Source organism: Magnolia sinica, chromosome 4 (assembly GCF_029962835.1).
Source record: "Magnolia sinica isolate HGM2019 chromosome 4, MsV1, whole genome shotgun sequence".
In the NCBI taxonomy this organism is placed as follows: Eukaryota; Viridiplantae; Streptophyta; class Magnoliopsida; order Magnoliales; family Magnoliaceae; genus Magnolia; species Magnolia sinica.
In genome coordinates this window covers 87,487,712-87,500,129 of record NC_080576.1, presented here as the reverse complement: position 1 = coordinate 87,500,129, position 12,418 = coordinate 87,487,712, and the positions used below count along the sequence as shown (strand labels likewise).

Here is a 12,418-nt window from a genome sequence, read left to right as displayed (position 1 = left end):
ATTTTTTGAACGATCTTCCTTGTAGATTTTTTCTAAATTAAGTAGATCGCACTCAATTTTGAATAGATCCAATCAGGTTTAATTCAAATAGGTCGAACCCTGGTAGGATTTGGTAGGTTGGACCTTGGTCAGATCTGATAGGTCGGATGTAGATCGGACTTTGGTCAGATCTTGACTAGATTCGATAGGTGGGATGTAGATTGGACTTTGGTCGGACCTTCATCAGATCCGATAGGTCGGATCCAGCAAACATAGTGGGTTAAGTAGGAATTATGTTGTAACAACTTTATTAGTACTAGCTTAAAGTTGTTCGTCGTACAATAAGCTTCGCGCTTATCTGTTAAGGGTAATAAATCTTGAGATGTTTAGCATTCCAAGGATGCGGCAGGAGCTGACCATCCAGATCTTCTGGTCGGTATGAGCCAGGTCGGCTCATACTTGTTACCACGTACAGTCCCTACCCCAAGGTCCCTGATCCTGGTTCCTTGGTGTTTTGGAATGTCCTTTGAAGGATTAAGTCATCGGCTCAGAATCTTCTAACTTTTACCCTAGCATTGTAGAAACGCGTTACTTGTTGCTGACGGATGGTGATTCAGATCCGAGCTTGCTCTCTCCTTTCTTCGAGAAGGTCGAGACTCAACGCCATTAGCTCAGTATTTACTTGTTCATCGAATGAATCTAGTCGAGCTGTAGGTAGTTCGATCTCTACTGGAGTGACTACTTCTGCTCCATATGCTAAGGAAAAGGGGGTTTCCCCAGTAGCTGTCCGGGCAGTTGTTCGGTATGCCCAAAGGACTTTGGGGAGTTCTTCAACCCATGCTCCCTTGGCATTCTCGAGCTTAGTTCGGAGATGATGCTTAATGATTTTGTTGACTGCTTCGACTTTTCCATTTGCCCGCGGATGTCACGGCGAAGAATAAACATTACAAATTCCAAGGTTATCGCACATCCCCTAGAATTGCTTGTTGTCGAATTGCATTCCATTGTCGGAGACAATGGTCCGAGGAACTCCGAATCTACATATGATGTTATTCCAGACGAAGCCTGTGATCTTTTGCTCAGTTATCTTTACTAATGGTTCAGCTTCAGCCCATTTTATGAAGTAATCGACTGCTACTACGGTGAACTTGGTCTAACCCTTGCTAGTTGGGAAAGGACAAATGATGTCGATTCCTCACTGAGCAAATGACCATGGCCCGGTCATCAGGGCGAGCTCTTCAAGTGGCTGTCGAGGTATTCTTGCGAAGCGTTGGCACTTATCACACTTCCGAGTGAATTGCTGAGCATCGGATTGGATGGTCGGCCAATAATAACCTTGTCGAATGACCTCGTGGGCTAAAGCTTGACCTCCGAAGTGATTTCCATAGATCCCTTCATGGGTCTCCCTTAAGACGTACTTTACTTCCTCCGGTCGGAGGCATTTGAGGTAGGGAAGATAGAATCCTTTTTTGTAGAGGACGTCGTTGAGTGTGGTGTAGCGGGCCACTTTTGTTCGCAACTTACGTGCCTCCATCCAATCTATGGGTACTTTACCCTCTTTGAGATACTCGATGATTGGGTCCATCTAAGTTGGTTTCGTGCTTACTGGAAGTACTACGGTGAGGTCGGCCTCGTTGATAATAAGTCTCGTAAGGAACTCAATTGGGATGGATCTCGGAATTTCATCTTCATCTGTAGTAGCTAGTTTTGCTAGCATGTCGGTTTAGAATTCTCAGCTCGAGGGATCAGGGCCACACTATATTTTTGAAACATTTTGATCATTTGTTTAACCTTCTGTAGATACACTTTCATGCATTCCTTCTTAGCCTGGTACGCTTCAGCTATTTGATTGACGACCAATTGTGAAACACTGAAGACTTTTAGGTGTTGAGCCCCCATGTTGGCTGCCAATTTAAGTCTGATGAGCAAGGCTTCGTATTCTGCTGTATTGTTGGAGGCTTGAAATCCAAATCTTAAGGCATGTTAAATGCATGTATGGTCTGGTGTCTCAAGGACTATCCCGGCCCCACTTGCCTTAGAGTTGGATGATCTGTCAATGTAAAGCGTCAACCTGGGTGGGTCGGGAAGTGTCTGGGCGTTAGACAATTCGACAGATGTTTGGTTAGGGGTTACACTTGGGACGGGCTCCAGCCTTGGTAGGTCGGTAGTTTGCTCGGGTGTGAAGGTTAGCTCGACGATGAAGTCGGCTACTGCCTGACCTTTAATGGTCGCTCGGGGCTGATACTTGATGTTGAACTCACTTAGCTCGATTGCCCACTTAGTTGGTTGTCCTGAAGCTTCGAGTTTTTGGAGCACTTGACGTAGTGGTTGATAGGTCAAGATGGTAATGGTATGAGGAAGTACGGCCGCAAGCGTCGAGAGGAGATGACCAATGCCAAGGTTAATTTTTCTAAGGTCGGATATCTTGTCTCAGTTGAAACTAGGGCTTTACTGATGTAGTATACTGGAAATTACTTTACCTCGTGTTCCCTAATTAAGGCTGAGTTGACCGCTGCATCAAAAACAACCAAGTATAATAGCAAGGATTCTCCTTGCTTGGGTTTAGAGAGTAGTGGGGGCAACCCTAGATATTGCTTGAGCTGCTGAAAGGCTGCCTCGCATTCTTTTGTCCAATCTACCACTTGTTTCCCCTTCAACTGTTTGAAGAAGCGGAGACACTTGTTTGTAGCTCGAGACACGAAGCGATCTAGGGCAACGATCCTCCCTGTGAGTCATTGAACATCTTTGGTCGTCTTTGGCGATTACATATCAACGAGAGTCTTGATATTCTCGGGATTTGTTTTAATTCCTCGCTGGCTGACCAAAAAGTTGAGAAACTTTCCCGAGCTAACCCCGAAAGCACATTTACTCGGGTTTAGCTTCATTTGGTACCTACGAAGGATGAGGAACATTTCCTTGAGATCAGCGACATGGTCTATAGCTTTGATGCTCTTGATGAGCATATTGTCAATATACACTTCCATTGTCCGCCCTATCTGTTGGGCGAACATTTTGTTGACCAATTGATGATAGGTGGCACTTACATTTTTCAATCCAAAAGGCATGACTCGGTAGCAATAAAGACCTTTGTCAGTAACAAAGGTGGTTTTGGTTTTATCATGTGGATGCATTACAATCTGATTATAACCGGAGTAAGCATCTATAAAGCTCAGTATCTCGTGCCTAGTTGTTCAAGTCTGTATAATTCACACGCACACCCGCCATTTCCCATCTGCTTTATTTACCAACATAACATTGGCAATCCAATCCGAATAATAAACTTCCTCGATGAACCCGGCCTTAACGAGTTTGTCGACTTCTTCTCTGATCACCGCGTATCTTTCGAGACCGAGCATCTGGCGTTTTTGTCAAATCAGTCAATGAGCAGGGTCGATGTTCAGCCGATGCACAATGACTTTGGAGTCGATGCCGGGCATGTCTTCATGGGACTATGCAAAGATGTCAGCGTAACGTCGAAGGAGTGCTATCAGGTTGTCCCATAGTGGTGCTGTTAGGGACGACCCAATTTGAATGGTTCTGGAAGGGGCAGATTCGTCCAGTGGAACGGGAATGAGGTCTTTCACGGGTTGACCTCTTTCTTCAGATTCTTCACGCGGATTCAGTGAAGTAATGGTCATTGTTTGGTGCGAGGTCCTCAATGCTACTATATAGCACCATCGGGCGTCATGTTGGTCGCCCTTCACTGACCCTACCCCTTGCTTAGTTGGGAACTTAATGGCTAGATGGTAGGTCGAGACCACAACTCGTAGAGCATTCAGAGATGGTCGGCCTGGGATTGCGTTGCAGACGGACAGGCAATTTACTACCAAAAAGTCGACCATTGTAGTGACTTAGTTTTGTTCATCCCTCGTCATAAGCGGGAGCTGAATTACCCCTTCAGATATAACCTTCCCACCTGAGAGGCCAAGCAACGGGGTCCTGACAGGCCAAAGTAGAGATTGACCAATCCCCATTTTATCGAGCACCTGAGTGAAGAGGACATCGACCGATGATCCAATGTCAACGAGGATATGAAACATCTTCCGATTGGCTATGGTCAGGGTAACCACAAGCGCATCATCATGTGGGTGATGGATTCCTCGGGCGTATTCTTCAGTGAAGGTCAGGCCGTGGGTCTCCACTTTTTGTTCCTTTAGAGGTCTCCCAATTAGTAAGACTTCATCTCTGGGACGACCAATGCTTCTGACATGGACCTTTTGAGCATTGTTTAAGTCTCCTTCGCCTCCGTGGCTCCCGAAGATGGTACAAATCTCTGCAGTAGGTTCGTTGTTGACGGGCTGGTCATCTTTCGCTGCAACCCGATCTCCTCTATTATTAACGTACTCCCCGAGATGGCCGCTATGGATGAGTGCTTCGAGCTCTTGTTTAAGATTAAAGCAATCACTCGTGTTGTGTCCGTGATCCCGGTGAAAGTGGCAATACTTGTTCTTACTTCTATTTTTGGGATCGAACTTCATCTTATTCAGCCAATTAAGGAGACGTTTATCTTGGATCTCCATCATAACTTGTTCGAGAGTTTTGTTGAGGGGAGTGTAAGTCTTAAACTTACTATCGGGACATTTGTTCGGGCGACGATTGTCCCACTATTGGTCGTCCTTCCTTTTCTTATTTGAATTGGTCGAGCTTGGTTTAGCTCGGGCCTGTTGTTCTTTGGTCGGAGGAACTTTATTCTGGACGACCTCTCGTAGGATCCGGGATTCCTCAGCATTTGCGTACTTCTGCGACTTGTTCAGTTGCTCAACCATCATTATAGGAGGATTCTTATCCAACGAGAAGAGGAGTTGCTTATCTTGCAATCTGGTAATGTAGTGCCCTGAAAATCGAGGGTCGAGCAGGAGCCTAACTCCCGAGTTCCAATGCATCACTTATACAGCATAGATAATAATGATTAAATGTTGTCCGTATTAGCACATTAAATATGAATGGGATTACACTAAATCAGCATATCATACCAGGGACAATTAAATTACGTAAGCGGAAGACTGTGATAAGTATATAAAGCATATAAGTGATAAGTCCACAGGGTATCAATATGTCGACAGGTTAAATAAATTACATGTATAGTTCCCAAAATTACAAAATGATAAAGTGTAATGTCTGCTAATCCATAACCCTGTAGCCCCGGTGACGCAACTCCAGGTCTACATAGACCCACCAGAGAGTTGCAAATAGGAGAACTCCTCCTCGTTGTCGTAGAAGTCAAGCTCCAACTCATAAACCTCGACACCACCTAAAACTACAACAGAGTCTGGCTGGTGTTTTAAAACACCGTCCTAGAGTGGGAGTGAGTGATCAACTCAATGAAGCTATAAGGCAAAGGTTAACATGTTATCAATTCAGTCAAGCAGTAATGATAAAGCAATATAACAAGCATTCCTAAATACTCTGGTTAATGCAAGGATGATATGTATTAATGATCTATGCCCTCGCCTACCCTCCCTCTGCGACATCATTTCACGATCGCGGCATGCAACACTCCCGCTGTGCTCAACTCCAACACCAAAGGCACATGCAATGCGATGCATGTATGTGATTAGCCAAGTTCTTAATTAGTCTTATTCATACAGCAGGTTGGGAAGCTAAGGCACCTCCCTTTATATCATTTAACCAAATAATGATCCATCAAGGGTCGTCAATCGTAATTAATCTCATACGATAGCAGTTATAGGTCACTACGGAGAGGCTCATCACCTCGGCGCATACTTAGTTTATACTTGAAGTCACTACGGAAAGGCTCGTCACCTTAGCGTAGTCCTGGTGTATGGTCGAGGTCACTACGAGAGGCTCATCACCTGATCGTAGGCTGACAGCTCGAATACAGTGTCTCATACCACCGTATTCAACTCACGAGTTTGGTTTGCTCACTGGACACTACAGGGAGGTTCGTCGCCATAGTGTAGGTCGACAGCTCGACCACGGTGTCCCATACCACCATGCCCGGCTCATGAGTCTTAGCGGATCGAGGTACTAAGGTTAAACGGGCTTTACATTGGTAAGTTGGTACCTTAGATTCAAGCAGTAGCGTCCATACATGGTGAACATACATTAGGCCAATCGGGTTACTTGATAAGCTCGACTAGTACGAACACATATTGAATTAATCGACATAGAGCGCGTAAGCACTCCTCGTGGCCTAACCACTGTCGATAATCACCGTACGACTCGGATTCATCGAACGTATGCGTCCTGGCTAAAACAGTTCGGCCACCGATCGTAAACCATTATTGATTACCTGGAGTACATCGTAGCCCCAATCACACTCCAAACAATAGCATTCACATGTGATAGTCAAAGACAGCATGTGACAACCAATCTAGATATAAATCTCATTTGAGCATTTCAACAAACAAATAGTACACATGTTAGCATACATAGGCATTTCATCCATAAATCACATAGTAGTAAGATAGGTTACATAAAGGAAACTGTAACTATAGATAAGGGAATTGAGAATCCTATCTCAACGCCTTCATTAAATACATTACAACAAACATTTTCTCATTTAGGCATTTTATCAAACACTTAGACTGCATATATCAATATATACGTAATATAGTAGTTATAACAAGTATTATAACAAATCCTTCCACAAGGGAGTTGCCACACGTACAATAATCATGTATTCTCAAACATCAATCATAACAGGCACAACTCATAATTCCATATTCAATCAAACATTTCAACGAACACATAGAATGAATTAAAATCAACATAGTACACATATATATGTAATATACGGAAAACATTGTATCTAAACACATGTGTAGCAATCAAGTCAGTCTTGAATCATTAATTGACATTGAAGGCCTTAAAAACCATAACCTGAACATTTATAGTCTGCACCTTTCGCCAGTAAACTCCTATCGAACTCAGTTTGAACACTAAGTCTTAGTCTATGGCACAACGACAACCTATAGCATGAAATAGGTTAGCTATTTCACCATTTACCCTATTTGGATACCTAAAACAGGTTAGGCTTGGGATTTCTTACCCAACAACGGAGTCGGAATCGCCGGTGTAACGACACGGGAGAGGCGATTCAGCACGTAGAGCGGTGGGATGGAATCCCAGTAACCATCTCTCACTCTCTCTCACTTCTGCTCACATTTTCCTCCTCTTTTCTCTCTTCTCTCTCCTAGGGTTTAGGAAATTCATATGGAATGAGAGAAGGGTGGGTTTAGGTCCTTATATAGGCCCATAACTGATGAAAATGGCCCCAGGGCCGTGGTATACTTAGGTTATAGCCAAAGAGTGGCTGTTTCAGTCTAACGAAGTTCATTTGGAGGCCCATTTCCTGCATACGGTATGGGAAAAGTTCCCTGACGTTGGATCTAGGTCAGGTTGAGACTTCGGTCCGATCGGATCAATGGATTAACCTTGGAGGACCTATTTCAGTTCAACAGTCACCGGTACTTAACCAGGGCCACAAGTACACTGACATGTGTTGAAAATTTTTCCTGATCCAAGGGTGTAATTGGGTCAGAATCTGACGGTCTGAAACCTTAAATTTGGCTTGCAAGTGAATGGCCAAAATCACTTAAGTTTGAGTTTATTTTATAAAGATATTCGCGTTTCTCACACACTTTGCTCCGAGCTCAAGTTGTGCGTTTCTAGGTACTATTTGGATTTGATTTTTGAGATGGTTATCAAGCCCAGTAAAGCGGTCATAATCGTATAGTTTTGCGGTAATCGAACTTTCGACGCACGGTCTAGGTCCGATACGGAGTTTCATGATGCTCTCGAGAGCAACTGAGTTTTGAGATTGATCATATGTTTTTAGGTAATGTAGCGTTAATGATTCTACTGGTTTTGGGTCGTACAGATCGTATAGAAAGCGGTTCAAGCTAATCTACCGATTTATTCAGTTTAACACTTAATTAATTTTCGTCTAATTTCTAAAGGATTTGGTCCTTAGTGATTTCTGCCTGAGGTGGTATTAGGGTCTTTGTACGGATTTTTCCGAGACGTTACAGGTAATGAAGGCGTTGAGGGCGAGCTCTTCTAAGTGCTTGCGGACCTGCAAGGCTTCTAGATTGAAGCGTTTGATGTAGTCTTTCAGGAGCTCACCTTCTTTCCGAACAATCTGAAGTAGATGGGTAGGTGTTTTGAGCCTCTTCTTTCCTCCAATGAAGTTTGTGACGATAGCCTGGCTGAGTTGAGAGAATGAACTGATGGAGCTCGACTTTAATTGCTTGAATCATAGTCGGGTAACTCCAGCCAGAGTTAGGGAAAATGCTTGGCACATGATCGCATCAGAGGCGTCATGGAGTTCCATGTAGACTCTTAAGGACTCCATGTGCTTCAATGGGTCGGTATTCCCCGAGAAGGGAGTGATATGGGGCAACCGAAACCTGTCTAGCAGTCGCGCCTGCATAATGTCAGTAGTAAATGGGGGATCGAATTCCTCCATTATGGGGCCTGCGCCGGCGCATTGGTTCTTAGGCTTGTTGCATGTCTCCAATCTGATCCGCTTTTAACAATAGTTTTGACTGGGGCCTTACCACACTTCTTTCGATCTAGCTCATGGCATATGTTGAAAGCGGGCAAAGTCACAGTTTTCGAAATGTGAGATGGGATTGGTCTGACCGAGTTATTTTGCTGGCTCTTTTGAGAGAGTGATCGGCTTCTCGGAGAGGTTGCTCGCGTGCAGGAAGGTTGAAGAGGGTTGTTGCCCGCTTGTTCATCCTCCCTATTGGCTCTTTGCACATGCTGGGGCTGTAGTTGCTCCAGCATTGCCTCATGTAGCTCATATTCTCTCTAATCATTTCGGCTTCTTTTTCGAGGGAGTTCAACCGACCTCCCTTTACACGGGATCGCTAGCCTCGCCTCCCGGAACCGGAATTCCCCTGATGTTGTGAGGATGAGCCCTGGTGATTTTTCGATTGCTCGGGTTGTTCTAGGGGTGGCGGTGTGTGTTCAGGTGTAACTGGAGCGGCAATTAGGGAGACTTGAGTTCTCTTCTTCCCTCTCGCCATTGTAGTATATTTGAAGCTTATCTGGTAAAGTTTTGAAGCTTATCTGGTAAAGTAGGAACAACGTCCAAACTATTGATGCAGTTTTCCGGTAGATTTTCCTCGGTTGACCCTTCAAGACTTGCACAGATGGAAGCAAGAGACAAAGGAGACCTTGGCTTGTACAAGGGACCTTCTGATGCCTAAGTTAGGACTTTGGGATCTTTTGTAGGGTAGGATCTTTTTGGGAAAAGAGTCACCGGTCGAGTATAGGAATTTCGAATGTGTATGAGTATGCGTACTTTACATTGGTTGGGGATACCTCTATTTATAAGAGAAGGAAGATGATGGCATGAGAAGTCCTTCCTGATAAGCTGAATATGAATCCGCTTATAGATTCGTTCAGGATCCTCTCGAGATTATCGTCATCCGAGATTCTCGAGATCGGATTTGATCCTTTGAAGATCTTGGGAGAGATCTTCATGTTGTTGGAGAGTTCTCCGGACTATTGATCCGGGAGGAGATCACATAAGCTATATTAAGCTTTCCGTTGAATCGGCGTTTGCCTTGTTTCAGAGGTTGTCCCTGAGCCATAGCTGAGCTATGATCGAGCTATGGCTGACCTATAGGTTAGGTCGGCAATTGGCCATTTGAGTATATTTATAGTTGCCTTATCTTTAAGTGTCCTTATAATTGCATCGACCTCCTGAAATGTTAGCCTGTTTTAGACGTAGACGGCCCTTAGGGCCTGGAACTCAAAGGGTCCATGCTGGTGAGTAAAGTTGGTCCATTCCATAAGTCCACCTAACAACTTAACTATTTTTCCACCCAACAGGTTCGATCACCTTTAATGGGACTTGGCAAAATGCTGACTGCGGCCACACAAAACATTTTTAAAAGTTATTTAGTCCAATATATACTCCATTAGCCATTTTTTACAATGGCACGTGGCCCCTTCAAAATCCCTCATTGTGGATTACTACGAATATATCAAGTGATTCGGTTACCGGGCAATCTGTGTCCGTTGGAATCGTTGGAACCGGCCCGACCAATTTCGTTTTTTGGGCTCACGCCTGGGTCAGCTATGCCAGGCCCGTATTCTTGCGGGCGTCTCGCGTCCGACCAAACCCGGCCCGTTTAGACCTCATACTTCGGAGCATCAAATAATTCCTTTTCCCGCCCAAAAATCATCCCCGCCCTTTTCTTCCTCCATCCTTCTGGAGAGAGAGAGAGAGAGAGAGAGAGAGATATGGAATCTGCGAATTCGACGAAAGAGATGGAACCTGAGAATCAAAAGAAGAATGCCAACGTCTACCAGATCGGCGGACTCCCCGTCAAATTCCCATACAAACCCTACGGCTCGCAGCTTGCATTCATGGGCCGAGTCATTTCCACCCTCGACCGCGCCCAACGGCAGGGCCACTGTCACGCCCTCCTCGAATCCCCAACGGGAACTGGGAAATCCCTTTCCCTCCTCTGCTCCGCCCTCGCCTGGCAGCAGAATCACCGATCCAAGAATCAGCATTCCAATCTCTCTCACCCGACACCGACTCCAGGGCCCACTCCCGATCCTTACCTATCCGGCGGTGGATTTGTTCCTGAACCTGATCCCTCAGGTGAGCATTCATTTCAGATGCATATCTCGCAGCTAACGTTTTTTATATTCCAAATCGAGAGGCTACAGGTTGGCCCACTTTTTTCTGCCACCCAAGCGATGGATTTCTGGACCGTCGGATCAGTGGAAAACCCAAGCAACGATCTCACAGAAAAGAAGGGGAAGAAAGAGAAAGATGAGTCTAAGGAGTTTGGATTGAAATTAAATAAAATTGTGAGTTTATAGAGAGAGCTGAGAGAGCTCCTTATGTCTCGAATGGGATAAGTGTTTGGCATTGCAAATTTCAATCCAAACCACTTGAATTGTCCTGATTTTCCTTCTATTCCTCCCCTTTTCCTATGAGATTGCTTGTTGGCTTTCTCGATCTGATGATCTGGAGCACCGTAACCAGCTCATTCATTTGGTGTTACAAGTGGTGGAAGGGTTATGGTTCAAAAATCTCCTTATTGTAATAACTTACCCCTAAGGATTCATGGAATTTTCTTTGGTTTTGTTTGACATGGATCATTTATTAAACCATCTGGTTTAAGGCTATTAACAGGACAGTTAAGTTTCTGATAGAGGAGAAATTTGGGCTATGAATCCATGTATAACAGATCTCACAAGATGAATGGTCTAGATCCTTGAAATGTGAGCTCTACATGTAGAGTTGGGTCAAATGAAAAATGGTGTTTTGTTCAGTGGAGCACCAGTCTCATCCATGCTGTACATGCAGTGGGACCCACATAGTTGCAAATTGCACGTCTTGTGCTTGTGGGTCCTACCATCATTCTTTGCGAGGTGTCTAGTTAGTTTCTTCATATGACGGGTTTGATCGTACTAATCCTCAATTGGAAATTTTAAGAAGTGAAGGAAAATCAACAGGGAAAACTTATGTTTTAGATCTAAAGGAAGCAAACCCAATTGGAAATTTAGCACATGCTTTTTTGAAGTAACAGATGGCGGTGATGGTAATGATTTTTCTGGAAGTATCAGATGCTCCGCAGAATTTATGACGTTTCATGGTTGAAATTTTACGTTTGATGCTCACTGCATGAGTCTGACATGAATAAAAGCAATAGATATCTTAAATTGACTGGGTAAAAACGTTTAGTCCTAGTTGTTTAAGTAATCTGAGCCCTGATTTAGTAAATGTCCAATGGGCAATTTAAAAATAGCTAGAGGAACAGGGTACCATGATCCTTAAAAAACTGGAGTACTCGTGTTGGAAATTGGATAAGGGTGAGGATAAGGGCTCCACTGCTTCGCCTTTCCCATGATTTGAAATCCAGATTCTTTTGGGATTCTGAACTCGTGAGTTATCAGTGATATAGTAGTGAGCCATGCCAGTTGAAGTAGAAGTTTGGGCTCTTAGATGGACAGAAATTTGTTGTGAGTTGTATCTATGTGCCCATAAGGATGATGTGGAAATTTTATAATGGAATTTGAGGAGATTGTGAGGGCTAGAAAGGAGGGAAGTTGACAAGGAGATAAATATGATACACAAAAGGTAGATGTCTTAATCTTACCCAAGAAAAGCTAAAATACATAGATGGACTGGTCACCATGCAATAGGTGGAGGAAGAAAGAGTAAATGAGTTAACTTCACCGATGGTGAGAGAAGGGGGGAGGCAGTGCTAAATGGAAGCCTCTTCTTCTGGGGTTCTTGAAGCTCAACTTTGACGTTTGATCTGGTGGGAACCCAGGTGTAGGTTTGGGAGTTTTGGGAATGTAGGGCACAATCCTATAGGCTTTTTCCCGGCCTTGGAGTGAGGTGGGTCTAAATGAGACAATAATCCTGGATTTAAGGGAAGGGCCATATATGTGGAATGCTTCGTATTCTTGGAATCTGCTATTGAGTGTGATTCTCGAA

At 44.2% G+C, this 12,418-nt stretch overlaps 1 protein-coding gene across 3 annotated transcripts in view; it reads left to right on the top strand.

The window, feature by feature from the left end:
- The first annotated feature begins 10,111 nt into the window (after window positions 1-10,111).
- LOC131243331 (uncharacterized) overlaps window positions 10,112-12,418 on the top strand; it is a 130,434-nt gene continuing 128,127 nt past the window's right edge. The window contains exon 1 of one of the 3 annotated variants that reach the window (XR_009170024.1): window positions 10,112-10,567. Coding sequence is in view for 2 of the 3 variants with exons in the window: in XM_058242606.1 (XP_058098589.1) it covers window positions 10,201-10,567 (367 nt within the window). In the remaining variant the exon portion in view is untranslated. The remainder of the gene's footprint in view (window positions 10,568-12,418) is intronic. The other 2 variants (XM_058242606.1, XM_058242605.1) reach the window with 2 other exon arrangements.